General features: G+C 40.4%; 2 protein-coding genes across 4 annotated transcripts in view; both read left to right on the forward strand.

The window, feature by feature from the left end:
• On the forward strand, nt 1–20,735 carry LOC122767209 (MAGUK p55 subfamily member 7-like). 3 transcript variants are annotated; one of them, XM_044022629.1, is made up of 20 exons: nt 1–144; nt 815–866; nt 1,175–1,293; nt 2,169–2,246; nt 3,589–3,669; nt 6,714–6,845; nt 9,180–9,261; nt 10,002–10,087; nt 10,269–10,346; nt 10,840–11,036; nt 11,284–11,342; nt 11,563–11,574; nt 11,909–11,953; nt 14,500–14,673; nt 16,298–16,378; nt 16,485–16,578; nt 16,658–16,766; nt 18,964–19,107; nt 19,748–19,981; nt 20,067–20,735. In XM_044022629.1, the coding sequence occupies exons 2-19, from the start codon at nt 857–859 to the stop codon at nt 19,976–19,978; spliced, it is 1,812 nt and encodes a 603-aa protein (XP_043878564.1). In that variant the 5' UTR covers nt 1–144; nt 815–856; the 3' UTR covers nt 19,979–19,981; nt 20,067–20,735. The 3 variants fall into 3 exon arrangements, with proteins under 3 accessions (XP_043878564.1, XP_043878556.1, XP_043878573.1); XM_044022621.1 differs by having other exon boundaries at nt 2–144; nt 19,748–20,735; XM_044022638.1 differs by lacking the exon at nt 815–866 and having other exon boundaries at nt 3–144; nt 19,748–20,735.
• Nucleotides 20,170–23,820, forward strand: part of LOC122767227 (homeobox protein Mohawk-like) — a 12,260-nt gene continuing 8,609 nt past the window's right edge. The window contains exon 1 of the mRNA XM_044022649.1: nt 20,170–20,231. The gene's annotated coding sequence lies outside the window, so the exon portion shown is untranslated. The remainder of the gene's footprint in view (nt 20,232–23,820) is intronic.

The following is a 23,820-nucleotide window of genomic DNA, read 5'->3' on the forward strand; positions in this document are numbered from 1 at the left end:
AAGAGGCAGTCTCTTTTACAATCTGGTCAGTCAAACAATGAACAACCTTTCCTCACAAGTGGATGTTCAAATGCAGCTCTTACTAGTTACATTTTACGCATTATGGCACGACTGAGTTGGGCCTAATGGAATGAACAGTCTTTGGTGAGTGCAGTTTTAGTTTTCTGTGATTCTGTCATGGGCTTTAATGCTACTTTAAACTTCATGGAACTGGCATGTGCCTTAGTTCAACTTTATTTTTGCAAAATGTTATACTTTGATCAACTAAAGAAAAATCAATTTACGTGAAAAACAAATGTTATGTGTTTGTTTGTACTGTAGCCATGCTATTAAAGGGAAACAGGAAAATATCTGTCCTAGAAATGAACTTTACTTGAACTGATCGATGCTTTTTAGCGTACGTTCATATATTTACAAGTAATGAAATACACAATCTGATCAAATCATATTATGTTAATTGTTAAATCTGAAGAGAAGACATCCAGCATTTATATTTTTACTGTTGTGGTATAGTTTTACTGAAACAATTCTGGCTCTGAAAGAACAGGCCTTTATTAAATAACTGATTACTGACTGATTTCTGATGATATTTGATCATCATATGCAACGTGGAACAGTGCATTGTCTTAATGTTGAAATGTTGAAAATGAGCATTAGGTGGCAGTAATATCCCACTTACCACTTCTTTAAAAAACATAATCATTTGTCTTTTGCTGTGTAGGACTCCAGTCTTCTTCTCAAATGATGAATACAAAGGAAATGAGAAGCGTGAATACTCTTTAAGTTTAAGAAGATTTGTATTCTATTATCTTAGAGTGAAGAGGATGCTGAGCCAAACAGAACAGAACACAGAGTTATGCACATATGTAAATATGAGTATCATAGTTTTTACTCACTTTTTGTGCCCCTATAATTAAAATGTCTGGATAAGTAAAAATAAAAGTTGACCATAGTTAATTCCCTGTGGGGTCTATTTTTAATTCACACCCTCAATTTAACCTTCAACCGCTCTCTTTGCATCCTTGACCTCACCTCTAAACCCCTTACAACTTGTTCCGTAAGTCAAACACAGATACAGATGGACTGCTCATTGATGTAGTGTACATGTGCATTTTTACGTGTGGGTGTGTCCTGCTCCTGCTCCTCCTCCTTCCTCCTCTTCCTCCTCCTGCAGGCGTGTACAGGCTGCTTTTATCCGTGATGTCTGGAACAGAGAATCACACAGACAGAGAGGAGGACTACAGGTTCCTCCACAGCATGTTGATGGAGAAGAAGCTTCACTTGCTCTTCAAGGTGAAGGCACACTGCAGTGATTTGTGAATGTTTAGTCACGTCCTCTTTTCGTTTACATTTGTTTAAGTCCCACTCACTGTCCTTAGTCTTGCTATAAGTAATTGTAACCAAGGATAGACACAAAGGTTCCTGTTAAATCAATGAATTACCTCGTGAGGAAATGTTACAGCTAATGAACATAAAAAGTAAATTAACTTTTTGTTATCGTGTATGTACTGTAACTGTTTCATTGTACTGTACACATGCACTGATGAGTGATAATCTACAACAGCAAATTGTATCTGATGATGTTAAAATGTGCTGTATACAGTTTTAGAATAAATAGTTAAATTATTAACTTTGCAATGTAATAAAAACTACATTTTCCATACGTTCCGGACACAAGTTTGTGTTCAGGACATGTAGGACTACAACCGTCCTGTAAATCAGACATTTTTACTGTATAGTTTTAGAGAAATTTCAAGTTAAAAATTCCTTATTGCCACTTTTTAATTGAAATATTATCAACTTCGAGATGCAATAAAAACAAACATTTCCATAAGATCTGGACAGGACTGATATTGGCACTTTTTAATTGAAAAATCGTAGTGTCATAGCTATCAAAAAATACAAAACTTTCTGATGTGCAGTTAATATAAAATATGAAACTATGTAAGTTATTTAAAAAACATATTTTGGCATTTATTCAGAATTTTTAATAACTACTCTCTGCGTACACAAGTCATGAAATAAATGATACATTACCATTAATATAAACCTAAATGATAAATTGTATAATGGTTTGTATGAGTTGTTTTGGCTCATAGCAGAAGCTGCAGTAAGTACCTTTGTACTGCAGACAGAAACTTTATGATGATATTTTACCAACTTGACAGATCCACGAGCGGCTGAAGTGTTTTGAGAAGCGAAGCCTTGTCCCTGTCCAGGAGCACGCAGCAAGTCTGGCCACGGATGTAAGCGACTCTCCGCAAACATCTTTTGCAGACAGACACACAGTGCAGAGGCTGACAGATTGACAGCAGGAGGAACAGATCCTACATTGTTTAAACGCTTCCACGTACGAATGTTACACAGAGGCAGGAGAGGAACACACACTCCCTCATACAGAATTATGAAATATTGTCTCTAAACTCTGCCACCTCAAATATTATCGCTGGAGAGCCAGCGTTCTTAAATAGATATCATTTTGTATCTTATTTCCAGAAGTGAGGTCAGCAATGACGGTGGCGAGCAAGCGGCTGCTAAAACCATTTCATGTGTCGTCTAATGTTTCAGACTTGAGGAATACAATTAATTTCAGATTTAAGATGAAGTGACAGAGACTATTCCCCCTACAGCTGTGACTCAAAATGGCTTCAGATGTGATCCCCATATTTCTTTTTTTTATTATTTCCCATTACCAATCAATCATTCCTTTCCTTTTACTCCCTGATCTCATTTGTTCCATTTTAATTATCCACCATTTTTCCTTTGTCGTTCCTGGACAAAAAACAAAACAACGACTTTTTTTTTTCTTTACACCTTTCCTTTACTCTCCGCTCCATCAGCAAACCACACTCCTCTTTCATTATCTCTACTCCTTTTCGTTTTCTGCACTTCTTTTTCACTTGTTTCCCTTTATCTTCTCCCTCTATCATACACACTGTAGTGACTGCCATGTTTCCATGCCTATATCTACCCCATCCTCTCCCGTTCCCTTCAGTGCTTTTGCTTCAGATTCGGTTCGACAGCCTCTCTCTGCCTGGCTTAAATCATCAGGACCTACTGGAGGGGCCAAACCATGTGTCTGTTTCCTCTCAGCAAGGCTTCTGTTTGCTCACAGTGGAAACTAATGACCTTCATGCATTGTGTCTCTGGAGTGTGCCTCAACATCTTGAAGCAGTAGAAGTCATTATAGTAATATGCTTGACAAGACATGTGACTGCACACAGTCACTTGCTGCCTCTCCACTTGCCGCGGACAGTCAAGGCTGCTCGGATTTAGCTGTCACTGCAGCTGTCATGTAGCCTTGAACATCCAGGAGTGTGTTGGGTTTTTTTTACCTCCCCAACAGTGGCTGAAAGACACAAAACCGAAAGCAAATAATTACCTTCAAGTAAAGGAAAGCATATTGGAGGTGAATGAGGTCATTATGGGATAATCCAGCAGCTCTGCAGTCTGAAGCTGAATTTCACTTTTATCTCTCTGTCTGCTTCTCAGTTGGTGCAATATAGAAGATAACAAACCAGACTTCATGTAGGTCATCATATATATGATATTCCTAATCTCACTTCTCTTCTTTCTCTCTGGTTCCAGTTGGTAAAGGAGCTGATCGACCAAGGTTGGAGAGATGAAGTCAAAGAGCTGGTTGCTCTCTTTTCCAAACCCTACGTTAAGGTGAAGACGATGTGCATCCGTCGCTCCACACGCATATTTGCTAAAAAACTTTCTTTGCTTTTTTGATGAGAGTCAGCAAATGCACTAAACCAGTAATTAAGTAGCTTGCCTTTGCACAAACATTATAAATAGAGGGATATTCTTAAATTCACAAAATTCTTGTTGCTATTGAGTGGTGTTATCAGCTTTTCTCTGTGAGTCCACAGTGAACACTTATTACACTAAATACTACAACCATTGCCTGACATTTCTACACTTGTTTCACTGATGAAAATAATGTTTCAATTGTTGTTAAAGAGACAGAAGTCTAAATTTGGAAGAAACAAAAAATGTGGATACCCGCACCTCCGAAATTCAACACATTTCACCTCAAGGTTAGGTTTACACTCACACACACGATCAGGTTTCCGTGACATTGGAGGACATTGCATTGACCTCAGACCTTAACCATAATTACCACTGGCCAAATCCTAATCCTGAACCACCGAATCCTAACCTTTAAAACAAGTCTTCATTTTAAAATGAAGTCATTTACATATTTTTTTTGTCCCCATAAGGAAGAAAAGTCCCCATAATGTGACTGTGTGAACAGATTTCGGTCGCCACAACATTAGTAATACCTGGACCACACACACAAACACACACAGACTGAAGCACGTCCTGTTTTCAAGCAAAAACATAATTAAGTTTTCCTGCCCTCGACTTCAGTCTGAGATGATCATTAACAGTGAAATGACCTATTTTCAATACATTTGCCTTAAATGACTAACACAACAACTGTAGTTTGTTAGTTATTTTCCATGCAGTGTTGCTTCATCACATCTATCCCGACGCTGCTCAGTCATCTGGCCAGCGGAGTGTCTTCACACATCAGAAGGCTTACAGCATGTTTCCTGCTGTCAGCCTGCAGGTCACACAAAGTGGCACATTAATCCACCTATGAATTTCATTTCAACTGATTCCACGTCACCGTTCTGTCCTGTTCTGCTGGGAGGTGCTGACATCTAGGAACCACACTGGCACTGCAGTAAATCTGCTCTCTAATTATGTTTATTAGTGTTCACTCGCGTAGAAAGGCCCAGACTATTCGAATGCGTGTTGCGGGTCTGCTGACAGTCATATTTCAGACACACATACGCTCCGTGTATGGTTTTCCAGTGAGCTGCAGAATTTTGTGTCTATTCTTAATGAGAAGCTGAAGTCAGATGAGAACTAACAGGTTTGTTTGAACAGTCTAATGACCTGTTTGTTCTTGGCCGCAGTGCAGGAGCTAACACATACTTCTGAGAGACACTGGTTATAATATTCTGTGAGAGAATGTTTATTTTCTGAAAACCTGTTCCTGAAAGTGGCCAGAGACACATTGCTAACATGTTGGCAGCATCTGAGCAGAGCAACTGTTGATGGACACAGGGATAACAAGTAGACTAACCAACAGATGATTTGGCTGATTGTTAAAATTAAGTTAATGAGCAGATGTTTCCCCCTGTGTGCATTGTTTCTTCATGCTGTAATTCCACCCATAGTTTTATAACTTTTGAAAGGTTGTATCAGGGTCAAAGCACAAGATTAATGTTTATGCAAAAATATTGTTTATCTGTAAACCTTGGGTTTTTACACCGAAACAACATTCACACACACACACACACACTTAAAATCCATGACTTGTCTGGGTGAGGAATTGACTCATAACTCACAGTCCTGTACTGGAAATGAACTTTTTCTCAGACATTTGTGATGTTTTAGCAGCAAAGCCAGTACAACTGCAGCCAGAGTTGTAATGTTATGATGTGGGGGGGCGGTTGCACTCAGGTGGCCAACAGGCTGGCAGTGTGTTCGAACCTACAGTAAATCAAACTTGTCTTGGTGGCCCTGGCAGAACTGAAGAAGAAAGAGCTGTGTTTGGATTCAGTCATGGTAGGCCGGCCAAAGTAGTTGGAATTTTTGCACACCCTCATTCACTCATATCACCCTTAATTAGTCAACAAGAACCGATGATATTCCTCTTTAAGTACAGGCCTTTTAAACTTGTGTAGTGTGGACTTGTTTACATTGGTACTTGTTCCCAATGCTGACTTTAACAGCAGCTTTGAATCAACTCACCAATATCCAGTTTGTTTAGAGTGTACTCTAAAGGTATTGAAAATGTTTTTCTGTACAAAGCGCAATTTTCTTCAAGAAGCTAATATTGCAATTTGAATACAGTTTATTTTTGCAATCAGAACCAACGTGGGGTTAAGTGTCTTGCCCAAGGACACATCGGCATTTAGGGAATCAAACCCACAGCCTACGAGTTGAAAGACGACTCACTCTGATTTTTTTTTTTTTCCTTACGGGAGGGCCCTGTTCTTTTTCTTCTTGTTTTTTTAACACAGTCATAGCTTTTTGTGATAATTGCCAACATTTTATTGTCTTATATTCTAGGCCTATATGTTCTATTATGAATACATGATTAGAAGCAATACTCATCTTCTATGTTCTCGTCCTGGTATCATAATATATTTCACTGGTATCGCATGTAACAAGAAGATAAGTGTACAGACATGAATGAAATAACGTCCCCTTAGCATGAACAATGTACATAAATAACAGAAAAGAACTGTAAAAAGAACATGTACTGTATACATACAGTACAATCACATAATAGTAAGAGCATACATATACAGTCACACACACGTTCAGTCTGTAGCAGCAAAACAATTTAAATTCTGAGATTAAATACACAATATTATGTGTAAGAATTGCACTCGTGAAGTGAAGTGTAAAGTGCACTGTGCAGTGTAAGGTAACGCACTGGTGGAGTCCAGTGGACGGATATGAAATACAATAACAGTTTTGTCCTTCAAGATTTATGTAGTCACGCTCCATCACATTTTAAATCTATTTCACAGCGAACATTAAACCGAAGCTTGACTCACAAAAATATATATCACAATCAAATTGTAAGTGTAATATCTTTCAGAGGAAATAGTTCATCTAAATCAAATCGAAATGTGACATGTCTGATTCCAAAAGCAACCACCGTTTCTCTGTTTCCCTTACAGAGTCTCCTGTCTGTCCATGACGCTGTAGCGCACAGGGAATTTGAGCCAACTCTGCCACCGGTACCTGATGACGCACTGGAGGAGGAAGATTCGGTCAAAATTGTCAGTCTGGTCAAAACCAAAGAGCCCCTGGTCAGTAAACATGTCGTTGTGTTTCAAACTCTGGGGTAAAAACATAATCTCTTGTTTGGTTTACATAATTTGTTCAACATTTTGGGAAATCCACTTTCATTTTCATGCCAGGTATTATGGAGAGGACTGATGCACTTTCTGGTCTGTGTGCTAAACATGCAAATGTATTTAATGTAAAAATAGCATGATTATAAACAAACAACAACGAAAAAAGGAATCATTTAAGCTTCCTTCCTTGACAAATAATGACCCAGAAATAGCTTGCGTTTATTTTTCTTAAGTCTGCATATGAGCATTCAATGGCACAGCAAAGGCAACTGTTCTTGACTTTGGCTACATACGAGCATGTAAGCCTGTTTCTAATTTGGCACAGCGAGGCACAAAAACAAACAAACCCAACAGCGAGTATTTCAAATGAAGACTGGGAGTGCATTTTAGACGTTTGCTCAGTCACAATAACTGACAGACACAACATAAGGACAGAACATCAAGATAGTCAGCGCTGAATCGTTCTCTAGAGACTTCATTTGGTGTTGCATGACGTTAGAGTCATAAAAGCCATACGTCCAGATGCAGCACAATGACAGGAAACACATGATAACGAGACACATTTTGGTTAGGTTTAGCTTTAAGTAAGGATAAGGATTAGGTTTCAGAATTTAGAGATGGTTATGGAGTAAGAGGGACAACTACGGGGGAAAAAAAGACTGACTGTAAGGCTGAAAAAAACACATTAACCCTAGGAAACTGGGACGTTTTGGAAAAGTGAGGACATTTTGTCTGGTCCTGAACCTCAGAAGCCTTTTTTTCCTTCATTTCACCACAACCTAGACAATCTGATGAAAAAAAAATGTTTTTTCATTTTCACCAACTATATAAACACAGCTAAGCAAAACATACTCAAAAATGTTTAAAATTTTCAAAATATGCTTTAGTAATTTTTATGAATACAAATAAAAGACTTCTGCGCAATGATTGATACTTTACATCACTACTTGAAATGAATCATAACGTTGACTCAACAACACATACGAAGACGGGAAAAACAACGCATATTTTAAAGCCTGAATATGTGACCTATAAACACACACACCCAGGATGTCCATATAAGGAGATGTGTATTATTCCCACGGCAATTTACCATGGGTGCACCTGCAGCACAGTTCCGTACTGTGTGACCACTAAGGGTTAAGGGCTTTTTGAGGGTTAAGACTTGGGTTCAGGTGTAGGGTTAAGTTAAGGGTTAGGAATTAAGTTGTGATGGTTAAGGTTAGGGAACGCATTATGTCTATGAGTGTAGCACCTAATGTGTGTGTGTGTGTGAAAGAGAGAGCATGTAATGGAGTAGTACACTGCATGTAAATGACTAGGATCATCTTTTCTCTGTTTCTGATTTTAGTGACTTTTTGTTTCACGGTCTTTAATCATAACTCGGTTTCTTGACAGTCACACCTAGAAAGTACAAAAGCACATACCTCTGACAAGGCTGCAAAATCATCCAAATTTGTCATTGTATTCAAAATGATTAGTCTCTAGTTTAATCTGGATGACTACGGTGTACTTGTGCCTTGTGTTTTCCACTCACGTGGGCCCAGTGGTTGATTAGTAAATAGCAGAAACTGAAAACAAAATGTCCTCACATGCACAAGTTGAAATTCCTTCCGAGATCCATATCAAAAACAAAAGAATTTATTTTTCAGTCTGTGGCCTCACTTTTTTTTTTATTTACCAGATTTTAATGAGAACGGCAGCCAGATTTTTGAGATATTACTTAAACTAAAAAAGAAATCATCAAAAACTAAATCCCCATGAAAGAGATTGGTTTAATATATTTTTATACATAGATAAAAAACCTGATTTGGGAGGAAAATATGAGAATAATTAACTTGATGACCAATAATAAAGAACATATTTTTGTATTGATCCCAAAACTAGACTGGAAGGGGATCGACCTTTTTTTGACATTGTCTCTTTGATCGAATCAACATGTTCCCGTTTTCCAGACAACAGGGTTACACCCGAGCGTGAGCTGATTGTGTTCAGCTACAAAGATGCTCTTTCCATTGTGATTTGCTCCACATCAGTAACATCTGTTGAAAATAATGTTTTTTTGGACAACCGTCTCCAGTGCTTTGTGTGTTACATGAAGGCAGCCGACTAACTGGTGCCTTATTAAAACGCATAACTTTCAACGGAATGAAACCACTCTAAATACGAAGCCTGTCTGGGCTGTAATGAAATCAACATGCAATTCTCACCATTTCCATCTCTTGACCTCTTTGCCTCTGTGCATCTACTCGTCTGTTTGTTCGCTCGCTAATCATCATCCACAAGGGGGCGACAATCAAGAAGGACAAAGCAACTGGGGCTATTGTCGTGGCGAGGATCATGAGAGGGGGTGCCGCGGATAAAAGTGGTAAGTTGATATTAAGTTGGTTGGATATAAGTTGTGACAGGTTCTCTTGTATTATTTTGTGGTGGCATGTTCCTTCCTCTGGTACCTCAAGGGAAGGGTACTGAAGAATGTAAAGGTTGGGAACAATTACTTTGATGCTATTCCCAATGACAATGCAAAAACATTTGTACCGTAGTGTACCGCACCAAACCTCATACTCATACTTTCGGGTCCACTCGGGTCTGTGTGGTGTAAATTTCCTCCCTAACACAAACACAAACCAAAGCGAGCACACCTCCAGTTTGAGTCAGTGCAGACCGGATGTGTGTAGTCCATTTTCTGGAACCAATAAAATAGTTCTTCAGAGTTCGCCGAGTAACATCCTCCCACTTCGGTTCCTCTCAAACTGGGTTCGCCAAGAAAGCACCAAGGTTCCGAGACACCAGAACCAGAACCATGTCCGTCTGAAAGCACTATGAGAGACCCATGTCCCTGACCACTCTTAATTAATGACAGATGTCAGGAAATAGACCACACACATGATAGGAAAAGAACTTCACTGACAGCATCCCTCAGTTTTATCATCAGTCATACAGGAGACAGCAATGACACCATCGGAAAACATCTGATGGAACCCTGGTTTGGTTCAATATAAGGCCAAACAGGTCCCTGTTTTCTGGGCCCCAGAGTCCCTTATTTAACTGAACCGTATTTGTCAGATAAATTAAGTGTTAGAAACCTCCATCTGTATTTCCCTGAAGGCCTGATCCATGAAGGAGATGAACTGAAAGAGGTGAACGGAGTCTCACTGGAGAACAGGAAGCCAAAAGAAATCCTTCCGCTACTGGTTAGTCTCAGTTTTTAGTCACATTGTTTGCTTCATTATCTTCTAACTGGATGTGCCTGTGTTCCTCCTGCTCTCCTCCTTCTCTCTTTCAGTGCCTTGAAGGATAAGGCAGCAAAATACTTTCATATCATTTTTAACTGCAAAAACTCCAACCGGTTCCCGTTTTGTTGCCGTTCTTTAGAGTCGTTCCCGGGACAATGTCACATTCACGATAATTCCTGCATCCTCCAACGATGACGTGTCTTCATATAAGAAGAAGGTATAGTAAATATAAAGTGTGACTGACATGAAAAGTTTGTGTCTTATTCAAGGATATTAACACCTTTGAATAGTTTAAACACTTGTTTCAACATATTACACACACAAGCATCACATATGTTGAGCTATTATTGAACAATACATCTTATACACCCTCTGTGGAAAACTGTTATACTCCACAGGCCTCAGTTATTTAGAAGGAGTTGTCAGTCACCATCCCAAAACATAGAAGGAGAAAACATCCAAGCTGGAAACTCTTACAGCAGCAAACATTTGCAATGGATTAAGACAAATTATTTTCAGTGATTGTGGTCATTTCTCAAAAATGACATCGGCGTACGTGAAGAAAGAACAGACAAAGACGTTCGGTGCCAGAATCAAGCGGTCTCATGGAGCTGCAGGAGTAATAATAAAAAAAAAGAATAAAACAAATAAGGTAAAATGTGTGTCGCGCCGTTTGACTGCTAAATAATTGAATGAGTTTCTCTCTTAAGCTCTTTGTGCGGGCTATTTTTGACTACGATCCGAACGAGGATCCTGCCATCCCATGTCAGGATGCGGCAGTTTCCTTTAAGAGGGGAGACGTCCTCCAGATTGTCAGCATGGAGGATGACACCTGGTGGCAGGCCCGTCACCTGAGGGACGGCAGCAGTCGGGCAGGTCTCGTCCCCTCACAGCTGCTACAAGAGAGGTGGTCTCTTTATGCTTTTGAGTAATTGTTTACCAAAAAAACGTTACATAATTGGCCATTTTACACAGCAGACATTTGGACTGGTCACAGCAGGAAAGGTGTTTCTAAAAATATTAATACAGACTCTGTTCTATTCAAGTCTTAGTAAGTCATTTACACCTGTGCTTTTCCTCATACTGTAAATATATGTCATCTTATTAATAAAGCCCTGCTTTGATTCAGCCTTGTTTTGTCTGGCTTCTTACAGGAGATTTGCACTACAGCGTCCCAAAGGCCTGTTCAGACCTCGGCAAATTAGACCACCAGGTACTGAGCCGACGTATGTCCATTAACTCACGCACCACACCTGAAAAGAACAAAAAAACAACAACAAAACGTATAACCCTTAACAATCAACATAAGCTCCTTGAGTGCAAAGCTAAGGTCAAGGTCAAGTCTGAAAGCTGGGGGTCAAGGTCATGGGCGATTTCTGCAGCCCACCTGTTGTACTCTGTTGTAACCTCTGTCTTCTACACATGCTCCGCAGATGAAGAGGACGGTACTGTCGGTTTAAATTTACTTTTGCAAACTTTCCATCAGAATAATGGATAATAATGCTATGACACACATGTGGCCTACTACAATGTGTTTTTGTATTTCACTGGCAATCACTGTAAGAATAATGCTTAATATTTGTAGCAGTGGATGTTATGTCTAAATAAAACAATTATTAGAGTTTCCAATTCTACACTTGGGTGAAAACATATGCCAATACTTTAAATATAACTTTTCATAGCAATAAAAAAAAAAAAAAAAACATTTCATCACCCTGTGGGTTTTTGTCCACGGTCTCCTCACTCTTTCCTTTTTCCATTTTTTCCCTGTTTTTCCAGTCGTGGAGGACGTAGACTATGGAGCTATAACCGGGATCCACATTGGTGAGATGTTTAACTTGTTCCACTCGTATCCCAGCAGATGTCATTCTGGCAACAGGACTGGTATGATACAAGACAATATAACAAGTGGACATGACAGCTCATGACAACACACATACCGTCTGTTTAATCGGTAGTGAAAACAATGGAGGAAGCCCAGCTCTATTTACAAGACGGGCCAGTTCGATGATTTGGTTTTGTGGTTTGGAGATTTAGGAGGAAGGACTAGAACGGCAAATGTGGCTTCAACCTTCCCATTTGACCCATTTGTCTTGATCCTGTGGATTGGACGTGATGTGCATTTGAGCTGTGCATGATGTTCATGTGGGGGTGTGCACGTGGGTCTGATTGCAAGGTCAAATTAGGTTGCGTTATATCAGTTCTGAGGGTCATGTGCATCTAATAATGAGCCTTTCATCTGATCTCAGGCCAGATTCCACCTGAGGATGTGGTTCAGGGTTTCCTCTTAGTCTGCCGTGTAAAAGCCTTATGGATTCTGTGCGAGTGCATACAGAGGAGGATTATATGATACGCAAATAAAGACATAGATAATGGCTTGTACTCGTCCCTAGTCTGCTTTTTAACAGCTAAATATTTTAGAAAATAATAGACAAATCTAAAACCAGCAGCCGTTTGGATTTGATTAGCATGACTAGAAGCAGATGAAAGATCATGATGATGACATGTAAATCAGATGGTGGTATTTTGTAGGGATTAAAGAAACAAACGTGTGTGGAGTTGATAATTGGATTGTGGTGCCTTTCAGACATCTTTATACTGCATGATTCAATTTTGCGTCGATCAAAATGTCTTCATGTGTAACATTCTGACAAGTTGAACTTGAACTTTCGTTTCAGCACATGAGATAGAGATGCTCTGGCGTAGTGTGAATGTGTTTGGCCATTTGGTTGGTTTTGTTTGGAAATTCCTCTCGTCAGAAAAATCAGTTCAGATAGTCGCTCCAAAAACGTTTACAGAAGGTTTTTCTTGGAAAAATAGGAGCTTATTTTCACCTGTCAGGGTGGAACAGTATCAATGTTGAAGTATCTTTTATATAGTAAGCTGAATAAAACCGTTAAGCACCCAACATTACAGTATGTCACTGTGCTTATCTTTATAGTTCATTCTTTTTGCAAAAATAACTTAATTTGAATGGAATTCTATAGGAAATGAGCCCACTTACTCCTTCTCACTTGACGTACAAAGGCAGTAAACATTTTCCTTCGGGGCTGATTGCTAGTTTCAGGTCTTGCTCAATAGCACATGATGAATTAGGTTTCCCATTCAGAGGAAAACAGATGACAATGTACACCTGTGTGATTGACAACCGACAACAGGCACCTGCTTGCAGGTCACAAATCTCTAGGCTTAAAAATGGGAGTTCATATTCTTATGGCGTGACGTCACGACTGTTTGCAACTTGGTTACTTGATTTAATCTTAACATGAGAGGCTTCAGGCCACATTCATCATCTTTCCTTTACTTCATACCGTCTATAAGAAGAAATATCTTGTATCCTTTCCAAAACAAATATTCTGGTTGAAAAGTAATTTATATTGACCATTAAAAGATTTAATCCCTCTAAACCTAATTTCACTCGAGGAAATTATACATTTCATTTGCTGCAGCTACAGCAGCAGCTTCATACCCGTTCACGTTCATAAGAGAAATCATCCATTTAAATCCCATGTAAACAAAGGTCTGAAAACCCATACGGCCATGTTTCTTAACACGAAACCCAGAGAGGAAATAGAGGGATATGCTTGCAAAGTGAAATTACAGCTGACGTCAAAGAAAGCCTGGCACCATCACTTAACTGCAGTTAACATCATGAAAGGCAGCGAGCCTGCCAAGACAGGCTAGACCACAGGCGCATGGCAGTCGCTGGATGCCAGACGGCCGACAAGCCACACATGACAAAGTTATTGTCGCTGGACAGAGGTGTTTACTGTTCAAATTGTTGATAATGCTCAGCGTTTGACACCGGATATTAGGCGGCGCTTTGAATGAGCGTTTCTCAAACGCTGTTTTATTCTTCACTTCTGCCTTCTATTGCCATTAGTAGCTCCACATTCTGTCACGGTCATTGTTGAAATCGGAGCCTGTGAAACCTCCGCGTAACGTCAAATCGTTTTCGTATTCAGGAAAAGTCATCAGTTTTCCCGCTTAGTGTCGAGATCCTCTCCACCCTGTTTTAGATTTGAATAAAAACCGCATGACATCCTCATAAAATGTCCTCATTTTTTGTTGAATGTTTGAGATCTTTGAAACTTTAGAAATGTTTATATGACACAGAAGAAAAAAAACTATTTTCTGTATGGACTGAAGAAATGTACTATGTCAAAAGTCAAGTCAGAGTGCAGTGTTGCTGTACGGCATGGTATAAAATAAACGCAATAGACACAATAAAAACAATAGTAAAAACAGAAAGAGGAACATTGGAGGGTTTACTGGGGGATCAAGATATGCAACTGACAGTGGGTTAGTTGGTTTAATTCCATGTACACACACTGCTACTCACGTCTCGGGCCGATCTATCTCTTTTTCAGCTGGCTTACGAAGGAGTTTTCGGCTCGGCAGAAAGAGCAGTTGGGCCAGAGAAGCAGCTCGGTCCAGGAGGTGGAGTGCCGGCGCACATGGCCCGTTTCATCCACCGACCTACATCGAGGTGATCCCGTATCGCAAAGACCACAAAGACAGACGCCGCGTGGTTGCTCTGGTCGGTACGTACAGTATCAGCTATAAACATGAAGCCATATTACGGGGGCAGACTCCTAATGTTTTGTTAGAAGTTTGTTTTCACAGCACAACATCAAATACTTCAACAAAAATAGGTTCCCTGGGCTGTGAATTTGTCTAACGTTGCGATATACTGCGGTAATAAACAAAGTGGTCAGTCGCGTTCTGTTTTATATTATCCTCTTTTTGCCTTTTTGGACATAAAACCCCCCCCCTCAAAATAACATGATACCCTTCACTAAAAGGACGACATTATTGAAGCTGTTGTTGATCAAAAGAAAAAGTAACGCACTGATGAAGATTTATGTTCCTACTCTTGAGCGCACGAACGATCCTTTACCATCACAACTACGTAAACACTGTCAGAAAACTCTAATTCAGAATCTGTTGTGTTCTCTTAGGTTACCTTGCGGCCCACCCCAGATCCACTACTCTGCCAATCCTGCAGGCCTGCTCTATGTATTTTTGAGCTATATTTCTCCCCAGGGATTTTTACACTGAGCCTCACGGAAGGTCTTTTTAATGTCATATCACGGTCCAACTGTAGGTCAAGTGGGACTGAAGCGGGATCGAAAAAGGAACACAATGAACCAAAGAGGTGCAAAGACAAAAGCAGAGAAGAGATAAAGGGGTAGACAAAAATTAGAGAGAGAGGGACGAGCAGGTTGTTGTTATGATCCCTCATAATGTCAGCCAAGTGCTCCATCATCTCGCTGGAACAGCTTAGACAGCTTGGATTTAGATTTAGACCTCTTTAATTGAGTCAGAGCTTTACCCTGATTGTGAATTACATTTTCACTGTCTGCCGTGAAGGCTCGTCATTGACTGGAGGTCATCATTACGATTCTATAGCTTACTGGCAACGAGTGTTATAGACAGGAAAACCAAAATCTTCATTGCTAAAACAGGACTCACTAGATATTGTTTGACCAGGTTGGAAATGCATCCTCTCTTGTTTGCGGAGGGAAACAATAGACATGAATGCCCCAGAAAAGCCGTCACTCACTTTAATCCGGACGGATTGCGTAACATTTTAGGGTTTGGTGGTGACATTTCTCTCCAGTTCTGTGGAGCAGCTGTGAAACACATTAGCAGTGTAAGAGTGGAGAGTCTATAAACTTGATATTTGTGTAACGTATCGAGCTCATGCAACACGGTGATGGAAAAGGCAGGTATGTCAGGAATCCTGCTTTCAGACAGCGCTCCATTAGAGTCTGATGCAATCAGGGGACGGACAAACTGGCAGTCGAAGCAAATCCCAGATGCTCCTGTATGTGCATGTGTGTGTGTGTGTGTTCACTTCATCCTGTGCATCCTACACTCTAATGATATTGATACTGTGTGGTGTTGATACTACTGTATGTATTTTCCAGAGGCAACAGGAACTATTTTCTTTGTGAAATCTGTTTAAAATCAGAGACTTTTACTTAAGTAATGCTATAAAAAATGACTTCAACTTCTACCAAATCATTTTCTGGTAAGATACTTGTACTCCCTTTAAGGTACTTTATACAGGACTGCTTATAAAGACAGTCACTGAGGCTGTTGACATCAGCACACAATGATAGTGGGAATTGATATTCACAATGTTTGGATCTTTGTGTTGAGGACCCAGCGGCGTTGGCGTCAGTGAAATGAAGAGGAGACTCCTGCTCTCCGACCCTGACCGCTATGGCATCACTGTGCCATGTAAGGCAACAGTTTCAGATCATTCACCTTTACCTCTTACTTTCCAAATATTTCTTCACATTCTTTTTTAAAGCCCCCGTCCGCCTCCCACCGTGTTCTCTTGCAGACACCACGCGTGAGAAGAGAAGGCAGGAGAGTGAAGGCACGGATTATCACTTTGTATCAGTGAGCGTGTTTGAAGAGGACATTCTGAACCACAGGTACTGTAGACGGAAGCATCTGCTTTGGAGGTTCTCCTAATCTCCACTGTTTCTGTCCTCATTTCTTTTCTGTCTCAAGTTATATCGAATATGGACGATACAAAGGCCATTACTATGGAACCAGTCTCGACTCTGTGCGGAAAGTGATGGCTGAGGGAAAAGTGTGCCTCTTGGATGTTCATCCTAGTGTAAGTATCATCAAGAAGATTGACGCTCGATGTTTTTAAGCCAAGCTTATTCACACATCCTCATTAAAGCTATGGTTGGTAATACATTTTGGAAAGAGAGAATTAAGGGTGCATTCACACCAGCCTTTCTTAATCAAATCCTAGTTCATTTGCTCTGAAAGTCCGGTTCATTTGGGGGAGGTGTGAATGTGCAACCTAACTCTTTAAATTGTTGCAGCGTATATGTGTCGAATGTTCGGATGAAAGACTGATTTGATAGGATTTGATGCAGCTCCATGTTTTGGAGTTTTCTTCTTCATTGTTTGTCTTCTCCTTCTGTAATTCTTGATGCAGCGCTGCCTCAGGCGAGGAGGGGAATATGTTATTCAAAAGGTTTGGTTGGTTTCGCTAAAGTGCAGCATCTAGCGGACTATTAGGTGTGCAAACAACCTTAATCATATTGCCAACAAAAAGAAAATGGAGCCATCACAATACTGTAATAACTCCTTCAGTTACAATAGGGTCCTTCACATATTGTGTGCTGGGATCCTAAAAGACATGATCAATCATTTCCCTCTGACTGCATGATTTATATGATTCACTTGTCACTAACCAACCTGCCTACATGCCAACTCTGTGTATGGTCCATCACTCATCTTCTACCACTTTCCCTCCACATGAGGGTCGGGGGGTGGGGGACATGTCAGTATGTCAGAGCAAGCCAGAGAAGCACGTACACAATAGATCTCTCATACCTGACATCACGCACGTAAAGAGGCTGTGGCGCTTAAATGAATTAACCGATATGTCAGACAACTGTCAGAACAGTTGGAGACAAGCAAATGGGAGAGCAGAATGTTTGTGGATTTAAAGTGCACAGTGAACTGGCGCCATTCAGTCATTTTGCAGAAGCTTTGCCTGTCACCGGTGTAAACAAACCAAGTCAAGTGACATCCCCATAGCCAAATATTAGCAAGTGAGCCAAGTGCAACCAAACTTTCCAGCTCCATCAGAGTAAGTCCGGCACAAGTCCATTTCTCTTCTTTTTTTTTAACCTGCACCCATACCTAAAAATTAAATTGACCACGGCTGACAATGAAAAAAAATTAAAATAATAATACACTTCATGTGTGTTCAGACTGGTCCAGTATTACACATTCATTGAACATAGCAATGCAATGGAGCCATTCAGTGAGTGAACAAGCTGTCTCTCTTTCACTTTGTTGATGCCCGGCTGGCATCTGACTTTCAAAATAAAAGTCATTTTGGCTTGTCAAGAGTGATTTATTTTATAATGCACATCTTTAAATTGATTTAATTATGAAAAAAACATTTGTAACGAGAAACAAATCATTTCTTAAACTGGAAAGTTATTAACATTTAAATAATCAGAGTCAGCATTGTCCACGTCTGAATCTGAATTTTCCCCCACCCCATGTTTTTAGGGGCGGAACTTTGACAGAGGATGTGTCGTATCGGTAGCATTTGCTTTAAATGTAGCGTGCTCTGCTAGTTTTTTTAGACGTACAGATCCTAGCTGTGAATAATTCACGCTCATGCTTCATACTTAAACAAGAAGTGATTGCCTGTTGAAGTTTTAACAACAATAAACCCCTGCAGGTTTTAGTTTCTGGCAGCGGTGCTTCATGCTTGGCCCCAGCCGCCATATCTAATACAATAGACAGTGTTGACATGGTGGGAAGCCAGTGAGGGATCATTTGCTCCTGCTTTGTCAGGGTGTTTGTGGTGTGGAAGGATAGTGTGAACCTCCACATGTGTTGTGCTTGGCCAGTTTAAGGTCCTGCCAAACAAGAAGAGACTGTTGACTCAGAGGAAATTTGTCAGGCAAAGCACACAACCGTCTTACAACTGGTTGAGTTAGAAGTTAAAAGTACATACATATATATATATATATATATATATATATATATATATACACACATATATATATATATATAAAAAATATGAGTCACCTTTACAGAGGTTTGCACTTTCTAATTACCCACTAAAACCCAAAATATCCTGCTTACCCCAGCTTTAACAATCAATTTTGCTGAAGTGCTTTGCACTAAACTGTCACCCTCCATTGTAACGGAGGATCCTTAGATTGAATAATTATGATTATCTGGGTTTTAAAGCCAAACAGTCTGATCTTCTAAAGCCATGCTCTATTTCTTTCATGTGTTGTCTGCATTGTTTTCCTCTTTGTTTTCGTTAGAAAATAAGCCATGTGTACACGTCTGAATTCAAACCATACGTGGTGTTTGTGAAACCTCCGCGCATCGAGGAGCTACGTCTGACCAGACGCAGGGCTAAATTTATCTGCGGCGAAGAGGACGCGACACCAGCCCGGATCTTTGCCGTAAGAGAAACATGACATAACCACACAAAGATCATTCCATCAGGGGTTTGATCTGAACACAATCTTGCCTTCCACTGACCCTGTGAGTGCGGGTTATCCTAAAGAGGAAAGACTTCATCTTGTCTGTATATTTATACAATAGTTGGAAAAAATCTAATATAAAACAACAACAAAAAAAGTGGCTATATTTATATATACACTTATTAAAACTAAAGGTTAGACACATGTTTGACCAGAGCCAGCTTGTACTGCAGCTGCTTATTCCTACTAACCCATAGCACAACAACAGCGCCACATCCAAAAGAGTGTTGTGGATGTCACTTGTTTTATCAGAAATTATTAAAAATATTTGATGTACAGATTTAAATACAAACATTATGGTCCAATATTGCAGCCTGTATGGAAAATGACTGCACCTGGTGTTAATGTAAAAGGCTCATTATATGGAGATAGAAAATAAAAAATTGATATTAAAATTATAATTGAAATTCAAATATGAAGTAACATTTTTAATGGTGTTTGGAGCCAAATGTGTCATTAACTTAAAAGTGTGTCACTTTAACGACTCACAAACTAATATCCTGTTATTGCATTTATTTACAGAAGTGATTCCATTTTCACTGTGATTTAATTTTCACAGGAGGAAGATTTTGAGGACATGATTGACACGGCTGAAACGATGGAGAACCAGTACGCTCACCTGTTTGACAAGGTGATAGTAAACGGAGATGTCGCCGTCGCCTTCAGGGAGTTAAAGGCAAACCTCGAGAAGATGCAGGAGGCAGAGGTCCAATGGATTCCTGCACAGTGGGTCTGCTCCTCACCAACAACAGCACGGAGAAGTTGTGGTCATTTGAGAGATTGGATTTGAATTCAGCAATATAAAAAAAAAACAATTGTTATTGTTTAGTTCAGGATAAATTTGACTTATAGCCCCTTTTCCAAGGGGAAAGACGTACCTACTCACAACTACAGGGACTTTTCAGATTCCCGGGAACGCTGACTGGTGCAACACATTTTGCAGATGTTTAAGCAAGTGCGGCTGCAACCCAGCTTTACACACGATCTTGAACAGAAGACGAAGAAAGAAATCAAAAGGAGCAAATACGACAAGTGAACAGAAGGTGAGGTCCAGGCTCTTTTGAGTGGATTTGCTGAGGAGGTGGTTCAGCGGGACTTTGAAACGACCAAGAGTCATTTTCCGGAACTATGAAAAACCACACAGATTACTGGGAATTCTTTTCCCCAGGTACAGAAGTTCCCGGAAATGTTGGTGAAAAAGGGGGCTTATGATGATTTTAACCAAAGTACCCTCTGTATTTCTTTAGTGTGTAAGAAATGCAAAAAATACAAAAATCAATTTCTAACTAGAAAACACTTATGACATGAAATTGTTTTCATATTTGAAATATTCCTTTTTCCATTTGTAAACACGTCCTGTGATTACCACAGTTTTCCAGTGTCCCTCAGTGTGCATCTAATTAGGCAAACAGCATCCCTCTCTCCCTCTCTGCTTCTCCTTCTCCTTCCATCTGTCTCCGAGCCAGTTTTTCTGTTGGCATTTGGCTGAAATAACGTCGGCGAGCAGGCCGAAGAAGAATAAAAAAAGAAAAAGGAAACTCTCCAGAGCTTGTGGCTGAGTGTAATCCTTCCCTGCCAAGTCGCAAACATCAGCATGTAATTATTCTGACAGCTGCTGCACTTCAATTAACTGTAATGTACACCAGAGAAATATTAGTAACAGACACGGAGACATTTTGCCAACATATGCTGTACAAAATAGGGGCACAGCAAGACGACAGCCAGGTCAGCGGCACAGACAAAGCAGAGTTCAACAGTATATAATGTGTACATTATAAAGGTGAGGGCTTTAAAGGTTGTATATTGACTATAAGTGGTTTTAAGGTTTATTTAAGAGCTCTGGACTAACTGCCATGAAAAGGTCTTTTTAAACAAAACATATCGACACAAGATGATCCGCTGTGGTGACCCCTATAGAAAGAAGATTGACAAAAAGTTAATTGGCAAAGATGTGGAATCAGTGATAATCTATTAACAAAATAGTCTCCTTCACAGAAGCTGCTTCATCCAATTCTTTTTGAGTGCCGCATTCCTCTACATTCATGGCGTTTCCTTCCGTTTTTTGGTTGCTGTGCTCAATTGGGTGTAAAGGAGTGTTAATGTGTCTATCATGTTGAGTTTAGGAGGAAGAGGGAGCAGTGTGATGTGGAAAGAGGGTAATGGCTTTCAAGGGACTTGAACCTTTGCAGACATGCAGAGAGTAAGTTATGACCTCACCGAACTTGACATAGCAGATTAGGCTGCAGGGACGGAGCAGAACTTCATGTATTTACTTTACTTTGCTAAGCCTATTGTCAGTGTCAAGCACCAGACATGAAGACAGGGACAGAGACGGGGCAGTGGATTGGAGACGCTCTCACTGGTGTGTCTCCCAGACGTTGGTGGCATTTCTGCCAGGCCTGAAGCCCAACCTCAGCCAAAGCGTGGCAGTATAATTTCATCACGCCACTGAGAATCTGCAGGCGCCCTCTGAGATCATAACGATGCCATTAAAGACATCACAACGATCCAATGAAAACTCACCATTTTATGTTCACTGCAGCTCCCACTTCAAACACTGCACAGAAGTATGATGTCAATTAGTCCTGGATAATTTGGCTCAATCATGCGACTGTCTATTGGAAGTATTTAAAAATAAATACGACTGACTTTAAACAATATCTTCATCGTCGCGTGACATATTCATTGCATTTGAGCAACCAACATAGTGAAGCACAGGCTGAAAGAATATGGCACGTGATTATACAAAACTACAGTGAAGGAGGAAGGGAAAGAGTTTCGCTGCTTTGAAGCAAAGGCATCGACGACCGATTCCTATCTGCATTTGGGAAAACAGAATTCTCCTTTTGCAAACAATACTTTGTAAAGTTAAGTTACCAACAGTGAGGAATTTCACTGGTTTCATTTAAAATAAAATCGGTTATAAAGTTTGTTGTGTGTCTTTTGAAATCAAGCCCCTCCAGCATGGGGCAGGCTTAACCCTCTTATGACCATCATGATAATCTGCCTTCCTGGATTTATTTAGATTTCATGGCTGTATAATTGTCAAAAAATGTTCAAATGTTCCTTCGATATCTGGCAGTTATGCAACCGTTTAGGAATGACGGTACTGAAAAGCGGACGCCAAACGTGTGACGCGCCGGTGAATCTTGTCTGTGATTGGACAGTTGCTACCGCAATGAAAAAGTATGTGGGCGCAACACAAAGCTCCATTTCTCTGTTCTTTTTGGTATCCGTCTATCCACCTTCTACCGCTTTATCCTCCACATGAGGGTCACGTGGGGAGCTGTGCCAATCTCAGCTCCATCACAGGGACAAATAACCGCCTAATCCCCATACTGCATGTTTTTGGGAAGCCAGAGAACCCGGAGAAAAACCCACACACACACGGGGAGAACATGCAAACGCCATGCAGATAGGCCCTTGTTCTCACTGGTTCTTGCTGCAAAGGCAAGAGTGCTAACCACTACACCAACCGTGTGGCCCAGCAGCAAACCAAAACATTACATTTGATTTAAAAAAAAAAATACACAATGTGATTAACCTTTGGGCAAACACACACCCAAGCATGCACACACACACACACACACACATGTGCTGAACTGTGAAAACAAAAAGAGATATATCTCCTTCCACTGCGTTTTCTCAAGGTCTCCTGGCTGCCGAGTGTAGGTGTGTTCCCAGCTAACATCAACAATCGAGCCCGGTCATCATATCACAGAGGGACCCGAGTAAATGGTGTGAAATAGCATGTAGCATTCTGTGACTGCTGCTGAGGAATGTGGGCGAGGAATTTACTGCACCTAACGGGGATGCTTCTGGTCCATGTGTTTTTCAGCTCTGAATTCATTGAAACCAAGCCTCCCCACTGATACCGCTGAATTATTATTATGAACAGGGATGGGAGCCCTGAAGTTCAGTGGTCGAACAAGGGCTGCTTGGATTTTCGAGTACATGCGGGAAAAAACACATTTTATTACAAATGTTTGCTTGAAAGAATATTAAGTTATGATTGTGCATGGCAAAGTCATCACTGTATATCTAAACACTCTTTGTGTTTAGATGTCAGAGGGGGAAAAAAAAACATGCAAAGATGACAGCTAAAGCTGAACCATCCCGTCTTTGAGCACCGCATGGGCTCACTGCCAACATGTTGTCATCTGGTTACACTAATGACAACACTGAGCTTCTGCCAAACTCAGCTTTCGTAATTGCTCACAGTCCCCGTTACTTGAAAGTGGAGACAGACGTTGACAAATATTTGCATCGTTGTCAGATTACGCCCGTTTACTCCGCACACAGAGTAAATGATGCACAATTCTAACACACTTTCGAGGCCTGAGAAACAAAGTCTGTGACAGACGCAGTCTGGGGGGATTAGAAAGGAGAGAGATCGATTCCATTTTCCACTGTTTGTGTTGTCTTCATTACGAGCCAGTTCGTACTCGGGAGGATTCACTGCCTAACACGGGGCAGAGTACGGTGGTTTTGCTGGTTATTAGCAACCGTGCAATTACACCCATAAATTTCCAGAATCCCCCGGTAAAACATGTGTTATTATTTGCTGACACGAGCTTTGGTGAAACCCACAAGATCTAACAAGAATAATATGCCTCATGCTGAAAATATGAG

Source organism: Solea senegalensis, linkage group LG1, assembly GCF_019176455.1.
Source record: "Solea senegalensis isolate Sse05_10M linkage group LG1, IFAPA_SoseM_1, whole genome shotgun sequence".
Lineage (NCBI taxonomy): Eukaryota > Metazoa > Chordata > Actinopteri > Pleuronectiformes > Soleidae > Solea > Solea senegalensis.

Coding starts and splice junctions, on each gene's coding strand:
- LOC122767209 (XM_044022629.1), top strand. Junction 11,037..11,283: donor TCACAGCTGCTACAAGAGAG/GTGGTCTCTTTA, acceptor GGCTTCTTACAG/GAGATTTGCACTACAGCGTC. Junction 14,674..16,297: donor CCGCGTGGTTGCTCTGGTCG/GTACGTACAGTA, acceptor CTTTGTGTTGAG/GACCCAGCGGCGTTGGCGTC.